General features: G+C 38.9%; 1 protein-coding gene across 2 annotated transcripts in view; it reads left to right on the top strand.

Annotated features, from left to right (window-relative positions):
* WDFY2 (WD repeat and FYVE domain containing 2) overlaps positions 1–26,372 on the top strand; it is a 144,107-nt gene that overhangs the window by 95,091 nt on the left and 22,644 nt on the right. Inside the window, exons 4-6 of one of the 2 annotated variants that reach the window (XM_045567304.1) lie at positions 5,302–5,356; positions 12,355–12,505; positions 20,638–20,750. In XM_045567304.1, coding sequence (XP_045423260.1) covers positions 5,302–5,356; positions 12,355–12,505; positions 20,638–20,750 — 319 coding nt within the window. The remainder of the gene's footprint in view (positions 1–5,301; positions 5,357–12,354; positions 12,506–20,637; positions 20,751–26,372) is intronic. The other variant, XM_045567305.1, reaches the window with a different exon arrangement.

The raw sequence follows: 26,372 nt of genomic DNA, 5'->3' as shown, positions 1-26,372 counted from the left end.
TAAATGAATGGTGCTGAAGCAGTGGTTTGCTTTGAAGAAAAAGATCAATTTTAATCCTCACCTCATGTCGTATACCAAAATAAATTCCAGGAGCTTGAAGCATCTTTAATGTATAAAGAAAAACAGAAACTAGAAGTAAATTGAGTGGACATTTATAAACTATGTACAAAGAAGAATGTTGTAAGCTTGAAACAATGGAAGTCATAAAGGAAAATATCATTATATTTCACTACATAAAATTTAGAACTTCTGAGCATTAAAAACTACTTAAATATAATTTTTAAAAAACAATAAATAGTTGCTTGAAATATGACACAGAAAGGAAAATATCCTCAATCCATGACAGACATATACAAATAGATAAGAAAAACACTAAAGTCCTGTAGATAGCAGAAAAGTTGCAAGAAGAAATACTAAGGGCTAATCAACATTTTAAAGTGTTAAATTTTTTTAAATTTTGTTTTTATCTAAATAGTAGCAATTTTAGAATATACATGTTGGCTGGAATTGAATAATATAGGCACTGCAGAACACTAATGGAAGGGACATAAATTGGCACAAACCATTTAGAAGAAATATTGGTAATATTTATCTAGAGCTTTAGAATTATTTTCACCTTTATGTCAACAATTTTATTTCTAGAAAACCATCCAAAGAAAATAATCATAAAAATAGGCAAAGATTGTTTATAAATATATTCTCATCCTCATTATTTTTATGATAAAACATTTGTGTCTTAAAAATGTAACAGTCAGGGACTAATCAGATAAAATCCTGTGTAGCCTTCCAGTGTGATAGCCATTAAGACTTATTTTTCAAAGAATATTTCATGACATGAGAAATGCTCATGTGATAGTGTTGATTAAGTTAAAAAGGAGAGCTACAAATATGTGTAGCATGTGTTTGTATATATGCCAGGGAAAAGCTTGAAAAGTCGAATTCTTTCTAATTCTTCAATTAGAGTTGTTCAATATATTCCAGAAGGTTTTTTTTTTTTAAAGGAAAGCTCCTTAATTTATTTTTCAAAAGGTAGCATTTATTTATTTTACTTAACTATCACAGAGTGCTTACTATGTGCCGGGCACTGCTTTAAATGCGTTTTTTACAGTAACTCAGTCCTCACAACAATCTTATGAGGCTGTTACAGAGGAGGAAAGTGAAGGATAGAGATCTTGAGCAACTCGTCCAAGATCATAAAACTAGTACGTGTTTTAGCTGGGACTTAAACCAGACAATTTGGCTCCAGTGCCTGAGCTCTTAACCACTGTGCTTTGCTATCTTTAAACCAAAACCCAGTGAAGATAGCACCAAAATGGAAAACTACATACCAGTAATACTTTTAAATGTATATATATGAAAAAGTCCATATAAAATGTTAGCATATCAAATACAGTAATGCACTAAAGGAGGAATATACCATGACAAGTTTGGATCTTTCAGGAATTCAAGAATGGCTCAATATTAGCAAATTTATCAGACTAGTCAATTACTTTTATAAATTGAAAGATTTTTTAAAAAATTTTGTATGATAGATACCAAAGACATTTAATTAAATTCGGCAGATACTCTTAATAAAAATTCCAGATAAAACTAAAATAAGGTGATGTAATTACTGTAGATAAAAATTGTGTGTTAACATAAAAGCTATATGTTTCTGAATTTCTCTTCTTAAAAAAATGTAGCTAGATGAACATTAAAATAATCTTTTTATGTAAAACTTAGTCAAGGTTATTTGCCAAAGTCAACAACAGATAACATATTAAATGCTATGGTAGCATACTAAAACTTAAACATATGTGTATATCTAAAACAAAAGCTATTTTTAGTATGTATGAGCAGTAACTCATTAGAAATTGAAATGGAAAAAATTCCATTCAAACTAGTAAAGAAAAATTGTATTTAAAGACCTGAGTATGTTTCTCATGGAAGACGTATTACAAATGAAATATTATTCCTTCCCAAATTAAAACTTAAAAGAAGGAAGACAGTTTCAACTCATAATACTGGAGTTGTTTATTAAAAAATAAAAAATTTTAGTACTACAAAAGATCAATAAATAAAATTCAAAGACAGAGTATTAGGAGAGAAAATAGTGAGTGTCAATTCACATCTTAAACAAAGGGTTACTATCCCTAACAATCAAAGAATTTCTACAGTTCAGTAAGAAAATTATAAATGCAATAGATAAAAAGGGGCAAAGGATATGCCTAGGCCACATCATACACACTGCTTCAGATTTTTTTGATTTTACTTCTATTCTGGGCTTTCCTGGCATCTTGTTCCACCCTGATGCCAAAGCCCAGAGTCTCTGGTTCCTCTGCTGCTTTCTGAATTGTATGAAGTGCAGCACTGCAAGGCCAAAGGTCTGACTTCTCCAGGGGCTGCTAATAGGGTGAGGTAGTATTAATGCAACTTTCCAAAAGGAGGGGGAAGATAAACTCCTGTGGAGCTATGATCAAAGTTCAAAAGAAGATGGAAGAGAGCTGGCAGATAAATTCCTGCTCCATCCCTCCTTCTAGTGGACTCTTCCAAAACCTGATGTTCAGTTTTGTGTGTCCAGAAACTTCCCGTATGCTAGAGAACCAGGTGGGCTTCTTCATGAAACTCAGGCCAGCTTGGTAACGTGCCACCATCTTTCTCTTCTTCACTCTGCATTTCCCTCGCTTATGCTGCTGATATTGCACCTCCAGTTAAAGCTTTAGACTGAGCCTTTGCCTCAGGCTCTGTTTTCCAGGGAGCCAAACTACAGGGTGATTTGAACAGAAAATTCATAGAACAGGAAATGAAAATGGCAAACAAACATATAAAAAAGTTCTGCAGCTCATAAACAGGGTAATGCACATAAACCACAATGATATGCTATTTTTTTTTTTGCACATCAGTTTGGCAAAAATTAAAAAGATAGATAACATTCAATGCTGATGTGATATGGGAAGATTTGGTGTTGCATGAAGGTGGGGGTGGATAGGAAGTAAATGGCTGCATACTTTCTGGAAAGTGATCTGGCAGTGTTTATGAAAACATTAATTGTACATATGTGAGCCAGCAATCTTTCCTATGTATACATTAATTCATATGAATACATGTGCAGAGACCTTTCTTGCAATATTGTTGTAGTAAGTAAAAAATAGCAGACAAGGGGCAATATCTATCAAATGTTAAATGTCATACCCTCCAATCCAGCAATTCCACTCTTAAAACTTTTATAGAAATACTGCTAGAAATATCTGAAGACACAATATATTTAATGTAATCTTTTTAATCAGGAAAACTGGAAACAATAAACATTTATCAATAAAAGAACATTATAGTATATACTATGCAGTCATTAAAAAGAATGAAGTTGATAAGTATGTTCTCATATGGAATGATATACATGATTTATGAAAAGAAAAAAAGCATTGCCAAGTAGTAACATTTTGTTTTATTATATATATTATTACAGTAATACTTTCCATAATACTTATCTCTGAGAAATGGAATCACAAGGACTTTTTAATGTTTATCCATCTTATATGCCTTAGAATAATGTATTGTTTTTATGATTTAAAATATGAAAACTGACAAAATCTCTCAAATTTTCTCCGTGATTATATGTTTTTATTATCATAGGAATAACAAATGAACAAAAAATTAGGTTTGTCAGTTCAGTGAACGGGTAATTTTATTTTGTATGTATGTATTCAATCCTAAATGCAAACCTGCATCAGATTGTTTTATTTTATACCTTGCCTTGTTCCCGAAGAAATTGAGATGTCTTTTGCCTAAGCTAGAGAACTATTTCAGTATATTCAGAGTAACATGAACTATATGAAGTCTAAACATTTGTCCAAATAACCATTGTCTTTAATCAATGTATTTGTGTGTTATGATATTGGGGATCCTCTAAAATGTGGGGCTCAGAGTCAAAATTGTCTTACCTGGGGTTAAAGGTGAATAGGAGATTGACACTGAGACGTGTGCGAGGTTTCCCTACCCACACTGTAAGCTCCTTATGGGCAAAAATTACTCCACTCCATCCAATTGTGTGAGTCTGACTCTTCAGAAACGAGAAGTGGATATAATGCCACTCCTTGAGGGAATAATGATATGAATTTTAAAAGTGACGAGTTGAACATTGTTATTACTGAGAAAATTGTGGTGAAGAAAATCCACGTGTAGATAAGGTTCATAAAGGGGGCTGGGACGGCAAAGTACATAACCAAAGGAACTTTGTTGCCACGAATGTTCTCCACACCACCTCCTACTTTACCTTTGCGACGATTACCACACAAACAATAACATAATTATTTTCTTCTAAAAAATTTCACGAACTATATGAACTCAGTAAACACCCAGACAGCAAGTCAGGAGTTTCTGTGTCTGTCCTCTCACCCCCTTTTTTTAAGTCATCAAAGAAAAATTCTGGATGTTTCCAAATGGTTTGAAAATATTCATTGTTTCATTTTTAGGCTCAGATGAAGGCATTGATTTCTTATACTTTGCAGCTTTCCTTATGTTTGACAATTTAATTTTTAAGGATATATGGATATTTTGCATTTGAAAGAGGCTCAAGGACTCAAAACCTGGCTGGGTCCCAGAAACATTTGATTGGCTTCTACTGTATACATAGATGCTTAGGTGAAACCATACACACTCACCTTTTATGTATCCCCACGAAGAGTACAGTGTGCTATATAGAAACTGATTTTTTTCAGTAAATTTGACATCCAAACTAATCTCATCAGATTGGGAGGTGCCTTCTACATATGTGTTTGCCCAATACTTACTGATTACCTGCTACTGTGCCAAGACACTGTGCAAGATGCCCTAGGGATACAGGGAATGGTTAAGATGCAGAAATGAGCAACTTGTAGTAAATAAGTAACGGGAGATAAATTACTGATGGTAGAAACAGAATCTTTAAAACATCTAATTTATTTCTTTAGAAGAGAATTGCTCCCAGGTGAGAGCCTTGCAAATTTTCAGCTGTGGCACCCTTGAGAGAAAAGTATTTTAAATCAAGTTTATTTACAAAGTTGACCAGTGTCAAGACTCTGAACTTGATCCAGTTTTCTTCTCATGGGTACACACACAAAAAAAGTCAAGAGGTGTATAAGGTAAAAAATTATGATAATTGCATTGGATCATAATTATGATTGTCACTTTTAAAGAGATAAAAAAATGCTGAATTAATGGGCAAAATACTAATGTTAGTTGAAGCTGTGATGGTAATTTACTTTATACAATCTGGTTTTATCAAAACATAGTTATCCACTTGAAGGATTTCTTTTTGCTGAATATTTTTCTTTTCTTTTGCAGGAGTTTATTTTGTCGGAAGATTATAACAAGATGACTCCTGTGAAAAACTATCAAGGTAGGGAGTGAGAGGAGTGTTTTCATTATCCAGACTTTAAAATATTTCTTGATGGTTTTCATTGCCACAAGAGAGTACTTACTTTACAATAGTCAGGGGAACAAAACAGAGCAACCCTATTTTTTTTTTTTTTTTTTTTGAGACAAGGTCTTGCTCTGTCGCCTAAGCTGAGTACAATGGCGTCATCATAGCTCCCCGCAACCTCAAACTCCTGGGCTCAAGCTATCCTCCTGCCTCCGCCTCCCAGGTAGCTGGGACGATAGGCGCATGTCACCACACCTGGCTAATTTTTGTATATTTTGTAAAGATGGGGTCTGACTATATTTCTCAGGCTGGTCTCAAACTCCTGAGCTCGAGCAGTCCTTCCGCCTGGGCCTCCAAAGTGCTAAGATTACAGACATGAGCCACCAAGCTGGGCCCAGAGCAACCCTGTGAAGTGAATGTTGTTCCAGTTTTTGAATTAAGGAGCTGAGGCCCAAATAGCTTGGGTAGCTTGCCTGTGGTCCTGCCGCTGGTCAAGTGCAGAGCCAGACTAGATCGACGTGACTCCCAGACCCACAGCCTTTGTCCTCCAACTACACCACGCTGCTTCTTAGCAGTGCAGCAGGCTCGGAAAGTGGGGCCAGTGTAAAGCTGCCTTAAATGGGACTCATTTCATATTTGGTTAAGTGTTTGAAAATGTTCAGAGTATTCATACTGTCCAAGGGAAAGAACTATGATTTTATCATGTCTTCAACATTGGCAGGCCAGCTTCGTCAGGAGCAATTTTTGGAAGGGATTTCTTTATCCAGCCCAACAATGTTGTGGAATCAGAATGTTAGAGGAGGACCTTTTAACACTTCAAGGTCATTTCATCTAGATCTCTTGACCTCATTTTGTCCTGTGTGTAGCTGTTCCTTTAATATCTCTAGAGACATAGCAACCATTCTGATTTTGGAAAATTCTAAGCATTAAGTATTGTATTTTAAGATTTGGAGCTACAATTCATTTCTCTATAGTATTTTATTATTCTTTAATTTTGCACACTCATCAAATACTTATTGAGTACCTACTGTATTCTAGTAACTGAGGATCATAATAGTGAACAAGACATGTTTAGTGTCTGTCTATAAAGCAGTTTATAATCATGTGGAGAATGGTAACAGGTAAACACCATTCAAATGTTGTGTGATAAGTGCTAGAATGTTCCCCTATTGGTCTTTGCCCAGCCAGTTGGAGCCACAAAAATTGAATACAATCTTTCTTACACATGGTAGCTTTTCAATTATTTTAAAACAGCCATGATAGTTCCTACTGTTGTCCTTCTCTCTCCTCCTTCAGTCTTTTTTTTTTTAATACTTCTCTTTTCCAGCCTAAACATATCTCCAACTCCTATTTTATTTGACCTGAGCCTTTGTTCTTTAAAAACGTTTTTTTTACATATACCCCATAAGTGTGTATAATTATTATTGATCAATTTTTAAAAGGCATTTCTTAAACAGTTTTTTTTAATTGTCTTGGTCACAGATTTGGGATATCGTATGTGTACCTTTAGGACTATTTAAAATATGGCATGTTTTGGTAGGTAGCCTTTAAGATGGCTCCAAATGATAATGCCTCGTGGTATTCACGCTCCTACCCTGCCTGCAGTGCGGGATAGACCTAGAGTATGGCAGGCGGTGGATATCGCTTCCAAGATTGGGCCACAAAGAGACTGGGGCTTCCATCTTACTCTCCCTCTCTTGCTCTCTCGCCTGCTTGCCCTGACGGAAGCCCGTGCTATGTTGTGAACTGTCCTGTGGAGAAGCCCATGTGCTGAGGAACTGGGGGAGGCTTATCAACAGGCAGAAACGGACACCCTGAGTGTAACAGCCCACAAGAAACTAAATCCAGCCAACAGCTATGAGAGAGAGCCTGGAAGCAGGTCTCCCCTCTGTCGGCTCCATCCCACACCTTGATTCTATCCTGTGACAGATCTTATGACAGAGGCACCCAGCTAAGCTGCACCAAGATTTCTGACCACGGAAACTCAGAGATAATAAATGTTTACCGTTTTAAGCTGCTAAGGTTTGATAACTTAGCAATAGATAACTAGCACATGCAGGTAATCTGATAAGTACAAAATCGTATTTCCTTCCTTTCCTCTCCTCTCCTGGGTACTCTTCTCCTAATATAAAGGGCGAGCTTTCTGGCAGCCACTTTACACCGTGAGCTCATGTGGAACAGGCAATTCACCTTCTCAGCAATTCTCACTTCAGTTGCTTTTAGGCTGTATCTTCTGTACTTTTGAGGCTATTTCTTGTTTTCATTTTTTATTTTTGTTTTTAGCCCAAATGTTGGACTTCATGTTCTGCTATTTATCATCTCATTTTATGTAGCCCATCACCTCACCTCATCAAGATATTTTTAAATCCCAGTTGTTATTAATTATATTAATTCCCACTTAGTTTGTGTTTTTCTTAAACATGTAAGCATAAAATATGTCATTCCCTATGTCTTTATTAAAAATAATGATTGGCCCCACAGATGTACAGGTGATAAGCAAATCATTAGGAACTACTCTTCATATACCAGTATTCTTTGGGTCTCTTGGTATAGCTCATAGATAGTTTGTCTATAAGAGGATCATAAAAAAATTGATAATTAGACTACTGTGGAAACCCCTTTCCCTACAAACACCTAGAGGTAGTGGTAAAATGACAGTTTATTTGTATTGTTTTTATTGTTTTTGTTGTTCTTCTTAATGCAATACTAAGCTCATGGAAGAAACAAAAGGAAAATTCCCACGTGCCAGAAGTAAAGAGAGAACTAAAACTCAGAGTGAGCTGTCATGGCGGCACACCTGTGCTTACCATGAATGTAGGTTACAAGACTGCAAGTTGCTCTGGGTGAGTCAGTGAGTGAGTGGTGAGTGACTGTGAAGGCCTAGGCCATTACTGCACACTACTGTAGACTGTATAAACACTGTACACTTAGCTACACTAAATTTATAAAAAGAAATTTTTCAAGGATAAATTAACCTTAGCTTACTGTAAGTTTTTTGCTTTGTAAACTTTAATTTTTTTAACTTTTGACTCTTTTATAATAGCACTTAGGTTAAAACACAAACACATTGTATAGCTAAACAAAAATATTTTCTTTATATCCTTATTCTATATGCTTTTTTCTGTTTTTCATTTTTTTTTAAACTTTTTTTGTTAAAAACTGAGACATGAGCACATACATTAGCCTAGGCCTATACAGGGTCAGGATCATCAATGTCACTGTCCTACACCTTTACATCTTGTCCCACTGAAAGGTCTTCAGGGGCCATAACACAAATGGAACTGTCATCTCCTGTGATAATGATGCCTTCTTCTGGATACCTTCTGAAGGACCCGCCTGAGGCTTTTTTATAGTTAACTTTTTTTAAAAAAATAAGTGGAATGAATACACTCTAAATTAATGATAAAAAGTATAGTATAGTAAATACATAAATCAGTAACAAAGTCATTTATTATCATTATCAAGTTTTATGTACTGTATATAGTTGTATGTGCTAGACTTTTATATGACTGACAGCACGGTAGGTTGGTTTACACCAGCATCACCACAAACACATAGTAATGTGTTGCATTGTGACATCACTAGGCAATAGGAATTTTCCAGCTTCATTATAATGTTATGGGACTACCATTCTATATGTGGTCCATCATTGATCAAAACATCATTGTGTGGAGCATGATGGTATTCACACAAAAATTCATACACAAATATTCATAGCAACATTATTCATAATAGCCAAAAAATGGAAATAACCTCAACGTTCATCAGTGAATGAATGGATAAACAAAATGTGGCATATACGTACAATGAATTATTTGGCTATAAAAAAGGAATGATGTGGCCGGGCACGGTGGCTCACGCCTGTAATCCTAGCTCTGGGAGGCCGAGGCGGGTGGATCACTCGAGGTCAGGAGTTTGAGACCAGCCTGAGCAAGAGTGAGACCCCGTCTCTACCAAAAATAGAAAGAAATTGTCTGGCCAACTAAAAATATATATACAAAAAAAAAAATTAGCCGGGCATGGTGGCTCATGCCTGTAGTCCCAGCTACTCGGGAGGCTGAGGCAGTAGGATGGCTTAAGCCCAGGAGTCTGAGGTTGCTGTGAGCTAGGCTGATGCCACGGCACTCACTCTAGCCAGGGCAACAAAGTGACACTCTGTCTCAAAAAGAAAAAAAAAAAAGGAATGATGTACCAATACATGCTACAGTATGGATAACTCTTAAAAACTTATGCTTAGAGAAAGAAGCCACACCCCAAAGGCCACATATTGCCTGATTACATTTATATGAAATATCAGGAATAGGAGAATCCATAGAGAAAGAAAGTAGATTAGTGGTTTCCCAAGGATGGGATGGGAGGGAGAGGTGGGATATGGAGTTTCATTTTGGGATGATGGAAATGTTCTGGAAATAGATAGTAGTGATGATTGCATGACATTGTGATTATACTAAAAACCAATGAATTAAACACTCTAAAATGGTTAAAGTGGTGAAATTTATGTTATGTGAATTTTATCTCAATAACATTTCAAAAAAAATCGATCCTAATAAAAACTAAAGGCATTACAAGAAAGGGAAACTACAGACCAATATCCCTCATGAAAACAGATGCAAAAATCCTCAAAAAAACTAGCAAATCAAATCCAACAATGTTTAAAAAGAATTTTATAGCATGACAAAGTGGGATTTATTCCAGATATGCAAAGCTGGTTCAGTATTAAAAAGTCAGTGTAATCCATCACATCAACAGACTGAAGAAGAAAAATCATATCATCACCATCAGTTAATGTGGAAGAAACATTTGATAAAATCTAATTCATAATAAAATATTCTCAGCAAACTAGGAATAAAGGGTAACTTCTTCAACTTGATAAAGAAACATCTGCAGAAATCCTATAGCTAACATCATACTAAATGGTGAGAAAATAGATACTTTCCTCTTAAGATCAGGATCAAAGCAAGGATGTAGCCTCTCATCACTCCTATTCAAGAAGGACGAGACATCAAGCCCACCATTTTCTTAAATAAGCTTCTGATCTGAAGCTTAGTGATAAGTATGTATCTTTGAAGTGTTTCTTTTTGAATAAAAGAATTCTTTCACCATAGAAAGAGTATGTGCTTTGAATCTGGGGGTTTTTGTTTTGTTTTGTTTTGTTTTTCCAGTAGTCACAGGCAGCCTGACACTGAGAAAGAGAACCAACTATGACAGCAGAGACTAGGGTTTTGGTTCTAGCTTTGTCACCCATTGTTTATGTAGCTTTGAGCAGGCCACTTACCATTTCCTGGCTCTATGTCCTCTAGCACATGAAGGCCACTCAGAGGGCTAACCCTGCTTATCTTCTAGGGCTGTTATCACTTGGACTTAGAAAGTGACAGTTAGAAGGCCAAAGGCCCCTTCAGGAGAAAGAGGGGTGAGGTGCTGGGGGCCACTTTCTGCCTGAAATAGACTTGGGTACAGGTGGACTCATTTGAGAGTTTGTTTTTATTCCACCACTGGTGGAACTTGAATTGGACCATTGATGGCACAGAAATGAAAAGATCTTCAGGAATTTCTCCAAGAAGTAACATCTTTTAATTAAAGCCTGAGTTTTGATCTTGATGGTGGCTGGTACTCTGAAAGGCAGGCATGTATAATTAAAGTCATAGTAGTATTTCTTCCATATTCTCTTAGATTCTCCACGCTTCAAATACCAGATCTTAAAGCATCCAGCATTTGTTGAATGACTGTCCTGTGGGTTTCACTCTCGTTCTGATTGTATTACATGGTAGCCAATCTAAAAGGTCCATTTTGCTAAGGTTGGATTGGCTGTAAAATAAGGAAATCAGCCACAGGGTCATTACAATGATTAAGCTGGAGAATGTTATTTAGGTACCTGGCACTTGTTAGATACTCAGCAATTGGCAGATGATATTGGTATTGCCAGCAGAGCTTCATTTATCCATCCATACTGCCTAACTCTGTTTTCGTGATCAAAATGGGAAACTAGTGTCGTACCGGACTACCAGCCCCTAGGAATAGGACCCAGTAAGGTCAAGGCCGCAGGATATTAGTTTTTGTTCATTCCAATCTGCTCTATTCAGTGACCACAGGTACCCTGCATCTCACTACCTAGAATTGTATAAGAAGAAGCAAGCCAAAATCCTCCTGCCTGATTTTATTCGATAGCTGAGAAGCCACAGGACCTTGGCCAAACTGCTCAACTTCATTGTGCCTCACTTTGCCCATATGTAAAGTAGGGAGATCAGTGAGGTGATAGGAATGGTCTCTTCTAACTCTGAAATTGTGTGATGCAATAATTATGATGATATTGCCCTTATATATGAACAACTCTAGGAAATTTGTGCTCATTATCATTCATACAGTGTATACACACACACACACTTTGGCATAAGGGATATTTCAATTCTCTTTTATATGGCACTTGGGAATAATTCTGTCCTCCTTTCCCTGCATTTAATTTCTTAAAGACAGTTGTTCATCTAGAACATTGTTATGGGTTTATAAGACAGACTTCATCAAAAAAAAGAACAGTATGGTCTTTATTAATTTTTTGTAAGTGCACACACACTAACCACAGTGGCTGAATTATATGAGCATTGTTCCAGTGTGTTTTGTGGTCACACTGGGTCTGATGCTCTAGTCCAGCAGCCCTAGCCTGTCTGAGGGAGGTGGCCCAGGCCTTTGGTAATGGGAGCTCTCTGTGGCAGTCCTTGAGTTGGCACAAGTTGGGTGGAGGGAGCATGGGGAAGAGATGGATGGTTTTTTAAAAATCATAAAAAAAACTTAGACACACCTGCCTACAGAAGCATACACCGGGCTCTGATGAGAAGCATTGTTCTACCGCATCCCTGACATGGTTATACTGTTGAGCTTATTCTGGGAGGGGAGAAGAAAATGGTAGATCCCTGTGGACCATGCCTTTCCAGCCTCCTTAGGATATTTCATAGGTTGTTCTCTTTTTTCTTGATTTTCAGCACATCAGAGCAGAGTGACGATGGTCCTGTTTGTCCTGGAGCTGGAGTGGGTGCTGAGCACAGGACAGGACAAGCAATTCGCCTGGCACTGCTCTGAGAGCGGGCAGCGCCTGGGAGGTTATCGCACTGGTGCCGTGGCCTCAGGTCTGCAGTATCCTTTGCGGGACAAGATATCTCGGTGGGAACTTAGCTGTTGGCCTCTTTGATTGATGAAATTTGGGGGCACGTGCATCTTGAAAGGTTTTTGTTGTTGTTATTTGCTGAGTTGCCCTGTGTGATGAAGATGCTCATAGACCTGCCTGAAGCACAAGTCGTCGAGGTTCCTCATGTTAGTAGAGTGAGGCATTTTCACCTGAAATAGTAGACACGGCTGGGCAGGTTGTGTATCTGCTGTGACACAGGGTCTGACATCCAGACAGGACACAGCCCAGATCTGTGCACCTCAGCTGTCAGAATTATGGTACATGGGGATGAAATCATCACCAAAATATAATATTTTATTTTTGTACAGAAGTAATTTATACATAGATATTAAGGTTGTGAACATTCCCATTCGTGCCTGGGAAAAGAACTACAGGACTCCTATTCATTTTAAAAACAGTTATTGAGAGGCCACCATGCCAGGACCAGAGTGGTCAGCAGGTATCTACATGGTAATGTTCTAGCTTAGTTCTACACGTGAGACTGTTCCAGGATTTGTGGAATGGTATTCTTATCTCCCAAGCTGCCAATGTGCTCAGGGTAAATCCCTGCTGATACCGGATAATTCTCATGTCTGGCCGACTGGGCTCCAACAAGTCCAGTATTGACCAGTGTGTAGCATGGCGGGATGATGCTACCATTGTAGGGAGTAAAGGACCCTGAGATTCTTAGTCTCTCCACCTGCTGGCGAATGAGGAAGTGGGTGGAAACAGATCACTTATCAGGAAGAAACAGTAAGGCCTGCTTTCTAGTTTCATCTCCATATTTGTAAAATGCCTGTTCAGTGATTCGCAACAACCTGACAAAGCACATTGCTGGTTTTTTGCAGCCATGTGGCAGGAGGGATATTTTTGTGTGTATATAGGCTAATGTCACTCTTATTTTTCTGGCTAGAAGGGCAAGATGAAGAAACTAACAATGGCCATTGTGGAAGGTTGTGAAAGTGGCAAGTTCCCAAGAAGACCAGAGGCGAGGTTGATAAGGAATGGAAAGCAAGATCATCTTATCTTTGAGAGGATCATACCACCCGTTAATAAAAGAAACTCCAAACTTGACTTTCTACAAGCCAGTTCAGATGAGCATAGTGCTTGAATTGAAATACATGAACTCTCTTGTCAAAACATTAATGATTCCTTATAGTGTTAGAGTGGAAGGGCACTTTGAGATCATCCAGTCTACCCCTCTGTCTTGGTCCGTTTGGGTAGCTCTAACAAATTACCCTAGACTGGGTGTCTTATGAACAATGGAAATTTATTTCTCATACTTCTGGAGGCTGACAAGTCTAAGATCAAGGCACCAGCACATTCAGCGTCTGGTGGGAGCTCACTTCTTGCTTCATGGACAATTGTCTTCTCACTGTGTCCTCACAGGGTAGGAGGAGCAAAGGACTCTCTGGGACCTTTTTTTAAAGGCACTAATTCCATTTGTGAGGGCTCCATTCTCCTGACCTAATTACTCCCAAAGGCCCCACCTCCAAATACCATCACATTGGGGATTAGATTTCAACATTTGAATTTTGAGGGGGCATAAGCACTCAATCTTCCACACATACACACAAATTGTGACTATGGGTGGTGATGGATGTGTTAATTAATTTGACTGTACTAATCATTACACAATATATGTATAACAAATCAGCACATTATATACCTGAATATATATAATTTTTATCAATTAAATACATTTTTTAAAAATTCAGGCTGGGTACAGTGACTCATGCCTGTAATCCTAGCACTTTTGGGGGTCTGAGGCAGGAGGATTGCTTGAGGCCAGGAGTTCAAGAGCAGCCAATCAATAATGAGACCCCTCATCTCTACAAAATATTAAAATAAATTTGCCAGACATGGTGGTGCACACCTGTAGTCCCAGCTACTCAGGAGGCTGAGGCAGGAGGATCACTTGAGCCCAGGAGTTGGAGGTTGCAGTGAGCTATGATGACGCCACTGCACTCTAGCCTGGGCAACAGAATGAGACCCTGTCTCAAAAATAAAACAAAAGAAAATCAGTCTTTAGCACCTTTATTTTACAGATGAGCCAACTGAAGCCCAAAAAGAGTCCCCATGCCTCATCTGAGACCACCCAGCCAGTAAGTAGGAAAATCCCTACCAGAACCCAGGTCGTCTACCTTGGATTAGATTTTTTTTTTTTTTTTAACCATTATACTGCATTGTTCCTTTGAGAAAGAACTATCGGCATCAGTATAATCTGGTCTTATGCTGGCTTCTGCATCACTAGCCAAGCCTAGTGAAGTGCCTTCTATATATCTTCTGTGTCACTTAGCCAAGCCAAGGACTGTGGGAAAAAATACAGATCTCGCCCTCAAGAAGCTAACTTTTTAAACTATCTGAAAATGAAAAACAAAAAACAAATGCAGAGTTAAACTAGTCCTGACTGTGGTGGTCTTTCGTGTAAGATTATAGCCACCTCCTCTCTTTAGGTATCTCCAAAAGTCATCCTCATTTTCTGACTGTTTCCTTTGGCCACACTGTGGTTTACCAGGCAGAAAATCATGCAGTTTGGTATCAGAGGCCTGTGTGAGTGTGTAACCTCTGAGCTTCAGTTCCCAGTATAAGTGCCCATCCAGCCAACCTCACTGTTAAGGTGGAAGGGAACAGTAGTGCTACAGACAGGCCCTCCTAGAAGATTCCTTGACCTCCTCCAGCTCTGCCTTGCTAGCTGTGATTTTGGAGCCACAATGCCAACCCTTGCTCTTGAGTATTTTTCCATTGCTAAACACTGATGGCATGACAGCTCTGTGCTTTTGCCAGAGGGTCTCAGCCAAGAACCATGTGACTTTTCCAGTGCTAGAGGTTTTTTCTGGGAGCTGGCTTGTGGACACATTGTTAATAGGCAAGCTATACAGTATTAGAGTTCACATTTCAATTAGCTTTTAAACATGTTTCCTCATGAGACCCTCCCACCGCAACATCTCTCCTTTCCTTCCCTCTTCTGCCCTCCATACTTAAAAGTGGGGGTTTCTTTTTAAGTGATGAAGGGAGGAAGAAGAAAATCTGGTGGAATAACATAAAATGTCTCAGAATAATATCAGTATTCCTATTTATCTACATACTAGATGGCTAATGGTATAGATTAGTGACCTAATTCTCTCCCAGGTCTTTCTCATTCAACTAGCCAATAAGTGACAGAATAAATCGGTTAGAATTTAGACTGTTTTTTTCTTCTTGCAGGCCTCTTAGTGGAGAAGTAAATATGCATTGAAAATATCCAGAATTCCCATAGGAAAATGAAGAAAGACAAAGAGACTGACCAGTTGACAAATTGAATTATCAATTTATGAATAACCTAAAATTCTTTGGTTGTTTTGGCTAAAGATCTGAAGCTTCCAATATTAAGTGACCTATAATACTAACAACAAGAGCAAAATAATAGGGAAGAAAAGGAAAGGAAAAAGAAGAAAATATCTTAGATTTGCAGGCCCAGAGAATTTACAAAGTGCTTCTGCACCTTCCTTTGTTCACTGTCGAAATGATGATGTGAAGTAAGAGCGGAAGACCTAATTCTCAAGGTCACATGACTGTTCCCTGGCAGAACCAGGATTAGAACTTGGATATTATAATTTTTCAGCTAGTCCTCTGCACAACTAGATACAGCAGAATGGAGGTATATGCCAAGGTCCCATAGAAGGTAGATGGTAGGAAATAGAAATGTTTTCCCGCCCCACTTCACTTGCTAATTTTTAAATTTGTGAATACTTCGTCTGTATTAAATTTGTGAATACCTCACCTGTCAGTGTCTCGTTATTTGACCATTTTTTGATCATATTTTTCCTGTTCTCACAAAAGTAATTCAAGTGATTTTTATTTTAGGATTTTATTCATGTTGGAGATATTTACAAGATGTCACCCTGTACAATGGAATGTTCTCCCAGCTAATGTAATCTCTTAGATTTGTTCCCATGCGGGTGAAGAGTTCTGAAAAGCTGGCTGATTAAGATTATCTCAATTTCTTCCTATCATACTTAATGCCAGTCACTCTGGCTTTGAGGTTGTGCTATAATTTCATTTCAACTCTGTTCTAAATATCTTTTGTTGAATTATATTTTTAAAGAGAATACTATTATTTACTTAACAGTTATAAAGACTATTGGTATCAAATGCAGTCTGTTTTTTTTTGTGGGTTCTTATAATTCATGATAAATTTAAGGTGATCTTTTTCCTTACAAGTTTTAGTAATTGTCTTACATATGTCTGATAACTTTTTAGAAGAGTATAACTTTTTGTTATGCCTTATTCTTAATGGTTTATTATGAAAACTTTCAAAAACTTTCACCAAACTGGAGAAAATGGTTTAATGGACACTCACACACCTACCATTCACATCCACTGTTGATTCTTCTATCCCTTTGTGCTTTCTCTTTTGCTGGAGTATTTTAAAGCAAATTCCATACCTTATGCCATTTCATCCTTGCATACTTCATTGAAAATATATGGATCATTTTTTTCAGTAACCACAGTGCTATTATTACACCTAAAAATTAATATCACTCCTTGATGTTGAATAAGCAGACCATTTGCAGATTTCAGTGATTGTTTTGAAAATGGCTTTGTGCAGTGGGTTTGTTTAAAATTGGATCCAGGCAAAGTCCACGCATTGCATGTGGTTGTCTTGTCTTCTAAACCTTTCTTCACCTACCGCAGTGCCTCCTCACTTTTTTTTATGCCACTGCCTCATTGAATCAGTTCTCCTGCAGACTGTCCCATATTCTAAATTGATCTCTTTTCTTCATGATACCGTTTAACTTGTTCCTCTACCTCCCTCTCTACCAGATTGTCTGTAAACTGAGTTGCCCCTAAAATCTTGATTTCATTCAGATTCAACTTGGTAAGAACACGGAGTGATTGTTCTGGGCGCTTCGTGTTGCTTCCCATCAGCAGGCGTGTGATGTTGGGTTGTTACCCTTCCGGTTATGCTGAGGTTGATCAGCGGTTCAGGTGGTGACAGTCAATCCCTGCGATGTGGTCCTCCCTATCAGCCTCTCTTTAATGGTTTCATCTATTCCTGAGCTTTATCTGAATCCGTTCTTTCATTAGGGTGGCAAAATTGGTGATTTTCTAATCCTATTATATTTTTCCCATGTATTAGTTAGAGTTCTACTAAAGTAGAACTTTCCTTTATTAACTAGGGCTATTTGGTTACCCTGAAATACAATTACTGTAAGAAAAGCAGGACAAATTCTTAATTCTTTCTCTTTAATATCTAATTTTCGGAGTAGAGATTTAGTGCCCTGGTTACCTCCAACAGGGATCTTTTCTTTTTCTTTTGGAGCACTGTTATGAACTCTTTAGTGTTTTTTTGTTTGTTTTTAAATAATATATTCAGTATATTTCAATAAATTGGCATTTTTTAATTTTATGCTTAAGGTATCCCATCTTGGGCCAGCCCCATCAAATGGTCCCCAATGTCTTTTTTTATTTTTATTTTTTAAAGACTATTTTTTAGAACAGTTTTATATCCACAGCAAAATTGAGCAGAAGGTATACATTTCCTGTATACCTCATGCCCCCCCCCCCACACACAGCTGCCCTATTAGCAGCGTCCTACACTGGAGTGGTACATTTTTACAACTGATGAACCTACATTGACACGTCATTATCCATCGTTTGCATTAGGGTTCACTCTTGGTCTTGTTCATTGTATGGATTTGGAAAAGTGTGTAATGACATATTTCCACCGTTGTATGATACAGAGGAGTTTCCCTGCCCTAAACAGCCTCTGTGCTCTGCCTGTTCATTCCTCACCACTGTGTCTCTTTGAGATAAGCCCATGAGCCTTTGGTAGCTTCCTTGCTTTCTGGCACAACATGTCTTAAGCCCATCTCATACCTTTCCTGTCCCAGCCATTCTTTTAATGAGGAAAAATATTCAGAGACAACAGGAAATATATACGGGGTGTGCATGTATTAAAAGAAAATAAATCATCAGTTCGTATATTTCTCACAAAAATTTAGCATTACAGGGTTTTTACTTCTTCATTTTTGTACTGGTTCATTTATCTTGGGCTGAAAATCTTGGTTCCTAAAACACTGACATAATTCCTTATTTGCTTTACACTATGGTATATTTAAATGGTTTCAAAATAGTAAGTGCAATGTTAAAATAACAATAAGACTACTGAATAAGAATTTTAGGTTTCTTCGCAGCTCTCTTTGTCCTTAGAATACCACGGATGTAGATTCAAAATGTTGTGTTTTAAAGTCACTTGAAATAATTCTAACTATGTGGTTATATCACCAATTTCATAGTTAGTTTCATTTATTTAACTTCATTTTCAATTTGGGGGATTTTTTCTTTTAATTTTATATATATTTTAATATGTAATATTATTACAGGATTCCAAAATGGGATCTCTAGCAAGAGAGATGTCTCACTTCCATCACTGTTCCCTCACCTTGCTTGATTCTCCCCCCTCCATGGGCAGCCATTTTCGTTAGATCTTAATCCTTCCACTCCTTCCTTTTCTAAATATGAGTACATCCCTGTGTGCACATGCACACACACATTTATATTTCCCTCTCTTTCTTACACAAAGGTAGTATAGCTTATAAATTCTCATATTCCTTGGCTTTTTTTCCTCCCACTTAATGTAACCTGAAAATTCATGTCAATGTATGGAAATCTTCATTTTTTCCCCCCAGCTACATAGTATTGTGTTGTGTGGATATAGCATAGCTAATTCAATGAGTCTCCTATTGATGGACTTTTGAGTTATTGTCAAACTTTAGCTATTAAAATAATATGGAGTGAATAGCCTCAGGCATGTGTCATTTTATATTTTTGCCGGTGTACCTCTGGGATAAATCTCTAGAAATAGGATTGCTAGGCATTGTTAACCAGAGAAGCTCTCTATAGACTCCATGCCTAGGGTTTTTACTGGGGGCTGGTCACATGGGCAGCCTCTACTTGGCACATACAAAATTCCAGACTCCCAGAAGGAAAGCAGGTATTCAGGATAAGCCGTGTTGTTTGTGTGGTTAAGGCACAGAGAGCCACTCTTATCAGTTAATGGTGGGAACCCTCCCAAAAATCCAAGTTCCCAGACACTATGCCAGCTTTGTAAGCAGCCTTTCGAAGGACAGGAATCAGGTCTGCTCTGTTAACTCTTTTTTTGCACAGCACCATTTTCATTTCAAGTTCTTGAACTGTCCATTCATAGTTCCATTCAAATCTTGCCCATTTTTAAATTAAGTTCATGATCTTTTTATTCTTGATTGCTCTTTTTATATTAGGGATTTGGGCCCTTTGTGACATAAGTTGCAAATATTTTTTTCAATTTGTCTTTTGGCTTTGCTTACAGTATTCGTTGTTTGTGTTTTTGAGGCATAGCTTTTCCCACTGCAAGGTTATGCAGAAACTCTCATATCTAGAACTTGCGTTTTCGTTTTCCACATTTAGATCCCTAATTCATTTGGAATTTATCTTGGTATACAATGTGAGATACAGACCCTATTTTTTTTACAAATGGCTATCCAGTTTTTGCCAACATCATTTTTTAAAAATCTATCTTTTCCTTATTCATTTAAAAGCTACCTTTATCAGACAATTTCTATGTGCTTTTGAGCCTATTTTTAGACTTTCTATTTTGTTTCATTAGTCTATTTATGCGCTAATACCACACTTCTAATTGACAAAACTTTATAACATGTTTTAATATCTGGCAAAACTCACCTGTCCTATCACACACCATATTATTCTTATTATCAGAATATTTATGGCTCTTTTGCCTTATTTATTTTTCCATGTGACCTTTAGAATGAATATACCTAGCTCTAGAAAACGATAATGTGTTAGTATTTTTATTGGGATTATTTTAAATCTATAAATAAATGTAGTGAGAAGTGACATCTCTAAGTCTCACCATCCAATAATATAGCATCTTAAATCTTATTGTCCAGTAATACAGCATATCCCTCATTTTGTTAAGTCCACTTTTATGTCTTTCAGTACTATCTTCAAGTTTTCCTCAGATGGGATTTGTACATTTCTTATTACACTTATGCCTTTTTTTCATTGTAAATTCTGCGCATTCAATTTTGAGAAACAATCCTTAATGCTTACATGATAGATTTGATGTTGAAACCCGGCATGTGTTTATTGGTGACCACTCAGGCCAAGTAACGATCCTCAAACTGGAGCAAGAAAACTGCACCCTGGTCACAACATTCAGAGGACACACAGGTAGGATTAAAAGCAAAATCATCATGTGTTGATACCACAGTGAGATAGCGCCTGCTGCATATCCTGGTGTTCAGTTGATTTGTTTTGAAAGTGGCAAAGTACAGTTCGTGCTTGTGCAAAGATAAGTATGATAACGCTTAACTGATTTCACAATGGTTCGGTAAGACTTCTACGTAATCCAAACAAAAGAGGAACCAATCTATTTTGAAAACGTTGGTGATTTGGTTTTTTGGCATAATGCACTAGAGAAAGCCAATGTTGGCATACGTTAATGAGACACTGTTTGAGACTGTGGCAACAGTTCAGTCCTCAGAAGGCCAAAGGACAGCTGCCTTGGTCTGTCCTGGTCCTTCTTGGAGTGAGAAGATACTGTGCAAGAGGATCCCCACTTTCAGGACAAATGAAGAGAAAAAGACACTCATCATGGGTAGCTAGACTGTGGAAAAAGGGACAAGTTCCTCTATAACTTTCCTTCTTTTGGGGTCCTTTTCAGTTTAAAACCCAAGGTCCCCTTTATGTTACTGGTCTACTCAGGGTCATTTAAGCAAAGTAATATAAAATATTCATGCGTAGCCTTTGAAAGACTTGAATAGATGATGATGATTAATTTTCTACTAGTATTTTTAATATGTTGACTCTGGAAACATTCTAGAGAATGTTGACCCTGGAAAATGAGTCACTGCCTGTTGTCATGGTTCTTGATGGGCTTTTATGTTTTCTGCAGACTACCAACCCATGATTTAGTGTAGAACAGGGCTAATACTGAGTTTGGAAGTCATATAAGAAGAAAAGTAGGGAAAGAGGATGTAGAACTGGATAGGACCCAGATCATAAGGGCTTCCCAAAGGAAAAAAATGGAATGCTAAAATCAGAAACAGATAGTAAAGAGAAGGTTGAATCCAAGGAAATAGATTCGCAAAAGACCATCTTAATTATCTGTGCCTTTAGAAGGAAGAACACACAGAGACATGCACAGTGGATAGGACACTGGTCTTTCCTGATTGAATTTCTCTTTTTAGCCACCTGCACCCTGGCCAATCCCACAACTGTCCCACCTCAGAAACCTTACACTTCTGTATTTGACTGCTGACTTCAGCCTCCTCATTGTCCAATTTCCTACACCCTTCTCCACTCCAACTGCCCTGCACCCTTGTGGACAATTCTGGTCCTGGATCCCCCCAGTGTCCAGCATCTCAACCCCTCTGTCACCCTCCTTCCCAGTGGTGCCCCACTTCAGCCATGGCCCCCCTGCGTCCTCAGTTCAGTGAGTGAGAATGTCCACCTTCTTCCATAGTCACCCCCTTCCTAGTCCCCTAAGTAGCCTCTGCAGACCATCACCACCCTCCCCAAGCCCCTTTCCCATCTCATCCCCTGCCTTCTCCTTCAAAAGCCATCAGAGAGAAGCTTATATATTTTGTCCATTCTGTATCCTTCCCGCCCCAACAAACAAGCTTTTCCTGTCTCCATTCATCTCAGGGGCAGGAGCCTGTCTACCTCTGGCCCCAGGCAAACTCTCCTCAGCGCCTCCACACCAGAATTATTCCCTTTGTCTCCCTTTTGATTAACTCACTTTTCTCAATTTATCAACATGCTCACCTGTTAAAAAAATAAACCATCTAATCTCACTTGCAGATGAGGGAAAAAAAAACCCAAAGCCCTCTCAATCCCATGTTCTGTTGTAGCAGTTTCCGTCTTATTCTCTTAACAGCAATCCTCCTTTTTTTTTAAAATTGTGGTAAAATATACATAACAAAATTTGCCATTTTAACCATTTTTAAATGTGCCGTTTAGTGGCATTAAATATATTCACATTGTTGTGCAACCGTCACAGAACATTTTTCATCTGTGAAACTGAAACTCTGTTCCCTTAGACAATAACTCCCCACTCCCACGCCCCCCATCCCTGGCAACGATCCTCCTTCTGTCTCTACGAATTTGACTACTCTAGGTGACTCACATGAGTGGAATCATACAGTACTTATCCTTTTGTGACTGGCTCATTTCACTCAGCATAATGTCCTTAAGGTTCACCCAGGTTGTAGCACACAGCAATGTTTCTGAAAAGAATATAATTTTCCCAACTGCTTCAAATCCTGCACTTCCCATTTGCTTTCCAGCTCCCTGCAGTCTGCTTTGTCTTTGTTACTCCACTTACACTGCTGTCCCTGAGGTGACCAGTGGCCTGCTGGGACACGTTTTAAACCTTGTCATCCTTAACCTTTCAGCAGCATTCGACATTGTGGCCATTCCTGCCGTAACTGCCTGCCTTTGGCTCCTGTGACACAATCTCTCCCACTCTTCCTTCCACCCTTCTGATGGCTCTTTCTGCAACTTCCTTGCGGTCTGTGGCACACCCAGGCTCTGACCAACATCCTCTTCTCCTTACACTCTGTGCTCTCCCTTGTTGACCTCAGCCACTACTCCCAGTTACAGAAATAAAAGGCACAGTCATTGTCCTCAAATTCCTCATGACCCAATGTAATTATAGGGCTGGGTAGCAAAGGCAGGGTGGGGAGCGAGAACCGAGCAACTCACTTGGAAGGAGGTGGGAGGTGGTCAGGGAGGGCCTCCTCAGGGAGGTGTCACTTGCCCTGGGGTCTTTGGGGATAAGTCAGTGTTGAGTTCATGAAAAAGAAGTGAGAAGAGCAATCGAGGCAGAGAAAACCAGCATGGGTCAAGGCGTGGAGACTGGCAACAGCATGGCGCTCCGGGAAGCTGCTGGTTACTCTTTTTTGGCTGGAACACTGGGCATGAGGGAGGGAAAGGGAAGGCGCAGGGATGGAGGGACAGCCAGACAGGAAGCGAGGGTCACTTCAGATCTCAGAGGCTCATCTCTGGCTTTATCCTGACGTCAGTGAGGAGCCATTAAAAAGTTTGAAGAAAAGAAGTTAACCTAATTGGATTTTAAAAGATTGTTCTGGCAGTAGAGAGTATAATTGGAAAGCTAGTAGAGAACTGTCCTTTGAAATGGGACTGTGGTAATGGGAAAGTGAGGAATAGACGAACTCAAGATAAAATTTAGGAGATGCACTCAGCAGGCCTGATGATGGACCGGAAGTTCCCAGATTGGCTTTCAGCACGGGTGGCTTTCAGCCTGACCTCTCTACTCCTCGGTATTGAGGCACTCACTGTAGGGTGGCCAGTGGGAGTCCCCTGAGTTCTATACAGTATGTTGTTGTTTCGAGGTCAGGAAAGGGGTCAGTAGCTGCTTCTGACCACTGTGCTGTCAGCCATATGTGGCTCAAAGATCTCATGTTTTGCAGGCTTGTCCTAAAATGAAGTACTGCCTTGGCATTGTGTCTTATCTTTCTCCAAGAGATTAAAGCATTTTCAGTTCATTTTTATCAAGAAATAGCTTTGAGGAAAACAGGACATGGCCCGGGAAGGTCACTAATAGGAACGCAAATGTAGCGGGTCAGATATTTAGCTCGTTGTTGTTACTATTCCTGAGAATAGTATCTGTGCATCAGTAATGTGGCTCCAGCACAACTCATGCACTGAAGCTAGAGCAAGGACGTCTAAGAGAGTCCATAGTGATTCAGACACATTGGTGAGCTCTCCCCATGTGGTAGGCCCATTCTGAGCCCGGGAAGATCCCAAACTCAGCCAGACACAGTTCTGGGAAAGGGATTTTTGAAAGACCCAGTCAAAGACCTAAAGGTAAACTTAGATTCGTTAAAGAGCGGTCTTGAGATCTCAACACTCCAGATCCAAACTCAGAAGCAGGTAAGTCTTGGGCGTGTGTCCAGCGTCATAGCCCTTCACCCTCTCTCACAGTACAGACGATCATACGAACATGGGGATTAACAAGGGAATTGGCCCAATACTCATGCACAGAGGCCAAAGTAACACTTTCTAATCCACAGGGATTTAGGAAACTAGTTTTAAGTTCTTATGCTCCCTCTGCTGGTTTTCTTTCTGGAGCTAAATGCCAAGTATCATAGTTCTTTGCTATTTCTACAGAAATTAGAATGTATTTCTATCAAAAAAGTCTGATTTGCACAAAGGGGAAGAAAATCATATTTTGGCCATTGGAAATTAATAGTGTTGATAAAAATCTCCTTTTTTCCTTTTACTTCTAAGAATTTTTTTGATTAGCAGGAACATATGTGAAACAGGAGGGTTTGAATGTAAATCTGCCAAAGCATGTTAATTAATCAAAAATTAAATACAGACTTTTGTTCATTAGCTGTTAGGAGAATTATTGAAAGGAACAGTGTAACTATAACAAAAATAAACAAACCAAGAAAGGCACAATTCAGTGCAAAGATGCAAGTTCAAATAGTGGAGAACTTTAATTTTTGTTTATAATGAAGATTTTCACACTAATGCGGTTCGTATAAAATACAAGTCATCATCAGCTCTCTCTGTATATGCTGGTGCTAGGCTATATGTAGGTGAATAAAACAAGCCTAACCCATGTCATTACTGAACTTCTAGTCCAGCATAGAGTACATGCTTTAGATGAGTAATTGCAGATCATTCATCCAAACATGAGTGTAGCAAGTACTATGAAACCCTGATGCCATGCACAGAGGTTGCTTTGGAAGTAAATAGCAAGAGGGCCTCTCCTGGCCAGGCACGGTGGCTCACGCCTGTAATCCTAGCATTCTGGGAGGCTGAGGTTGGAGGATTGCTCGAGGTCAGGAGTTCAAGAGCAGCCTGAATAAGAGTGAGACCCCGTCTCTATTAAAAACAGAAAGAAATTAGCTGGACAACTAAAAATATATATAGAAAAAATTAGCCGGGCATGGTGGCGCATGCCTGTAGTCCCAACTACTCGGGAGGCTGAGGCAGTAGGATTGCTTAAGCCCAGGAGTTTGAGGTTGCTGTGAGCTAGGCTGACGCCACGGCACTCTAGCCTGGGCAACAGAGTGAGACTATGTCTCAAAAAAAAAAAAAATTGAGCAAAGTATTTGAATAAGCAATGCTCTAAAGAACATATAAACTATCGGTAATCACAGAAAGAAGGCTGTTTCTGGGAGCGCCTCTCCCCTCCGTCTCTGTTCCTCTCTACTCCTCAGTGTCCTACGCCCGGCCCTCCTACCACCTCCCATGGGAGGGCTCTCCTGAACGCTCTTGCTTATCGTCCTCCCGTTCCTCTCTGCCATCCAATTCAGCAGGTCAGATGAGTCAGCATGAATTGAGTACCTCCTATGTACCAGGCACTGTGCACCATGCTCAGATACAAAAATACAGAATCCAGTGTCTACTGTTGGGGATAGACTTCTAATCCGACAAAGTTCAATCTGGTGGTGTCAATGTAACAATAGAGACATGCACAGAGATTGGAAGCCCACCTCGACTGAGGGTATTGGAAAGGCTTCCCGGTGGAGAAGTCATCTGAGCTGTACCTTGAAGAGGGAGAAAAAGTTAGTTGGGCAGTAAAAGACAGAACAAAACATTGTAGGCAGAGGGAGTAGCCACATGTCCCAGGAGAGAATGGCTCCACCAAACATCACGCACATGCTCTTCTTGTTCTCGAAAGCCATCCATCATCTTATCTTCACATTTGTGGTGTAGGGTCTGAGGTTTATTTGATTATATCCACAGAGCCTAGCACAGTGCCTACTACATGGAAGATGCTCAGTACATGCTTGTTGAACTGCTTTGAAATGAATA

This window comes from Lemur catta, chromosome 13, assembly GCF_020740605.2.
Source record: "Lemur catta isolate mLemCat1 chromosome 13, mLemCat1.pri, whole genome shotgun sequence".
In the NCBI taxonomy this organism is placed as follows: domain Eukaryota; kingdom Metazoa; phylum Chordata; class Mammalia; order Primates; family Lemuridae; genus Lemur; species Lemur catta.
The sequence above is the reverse complement of the archived record's forward strand: the minus strand, read 5'-3'. Positions and strand labels throughout refer to the sequence as shown.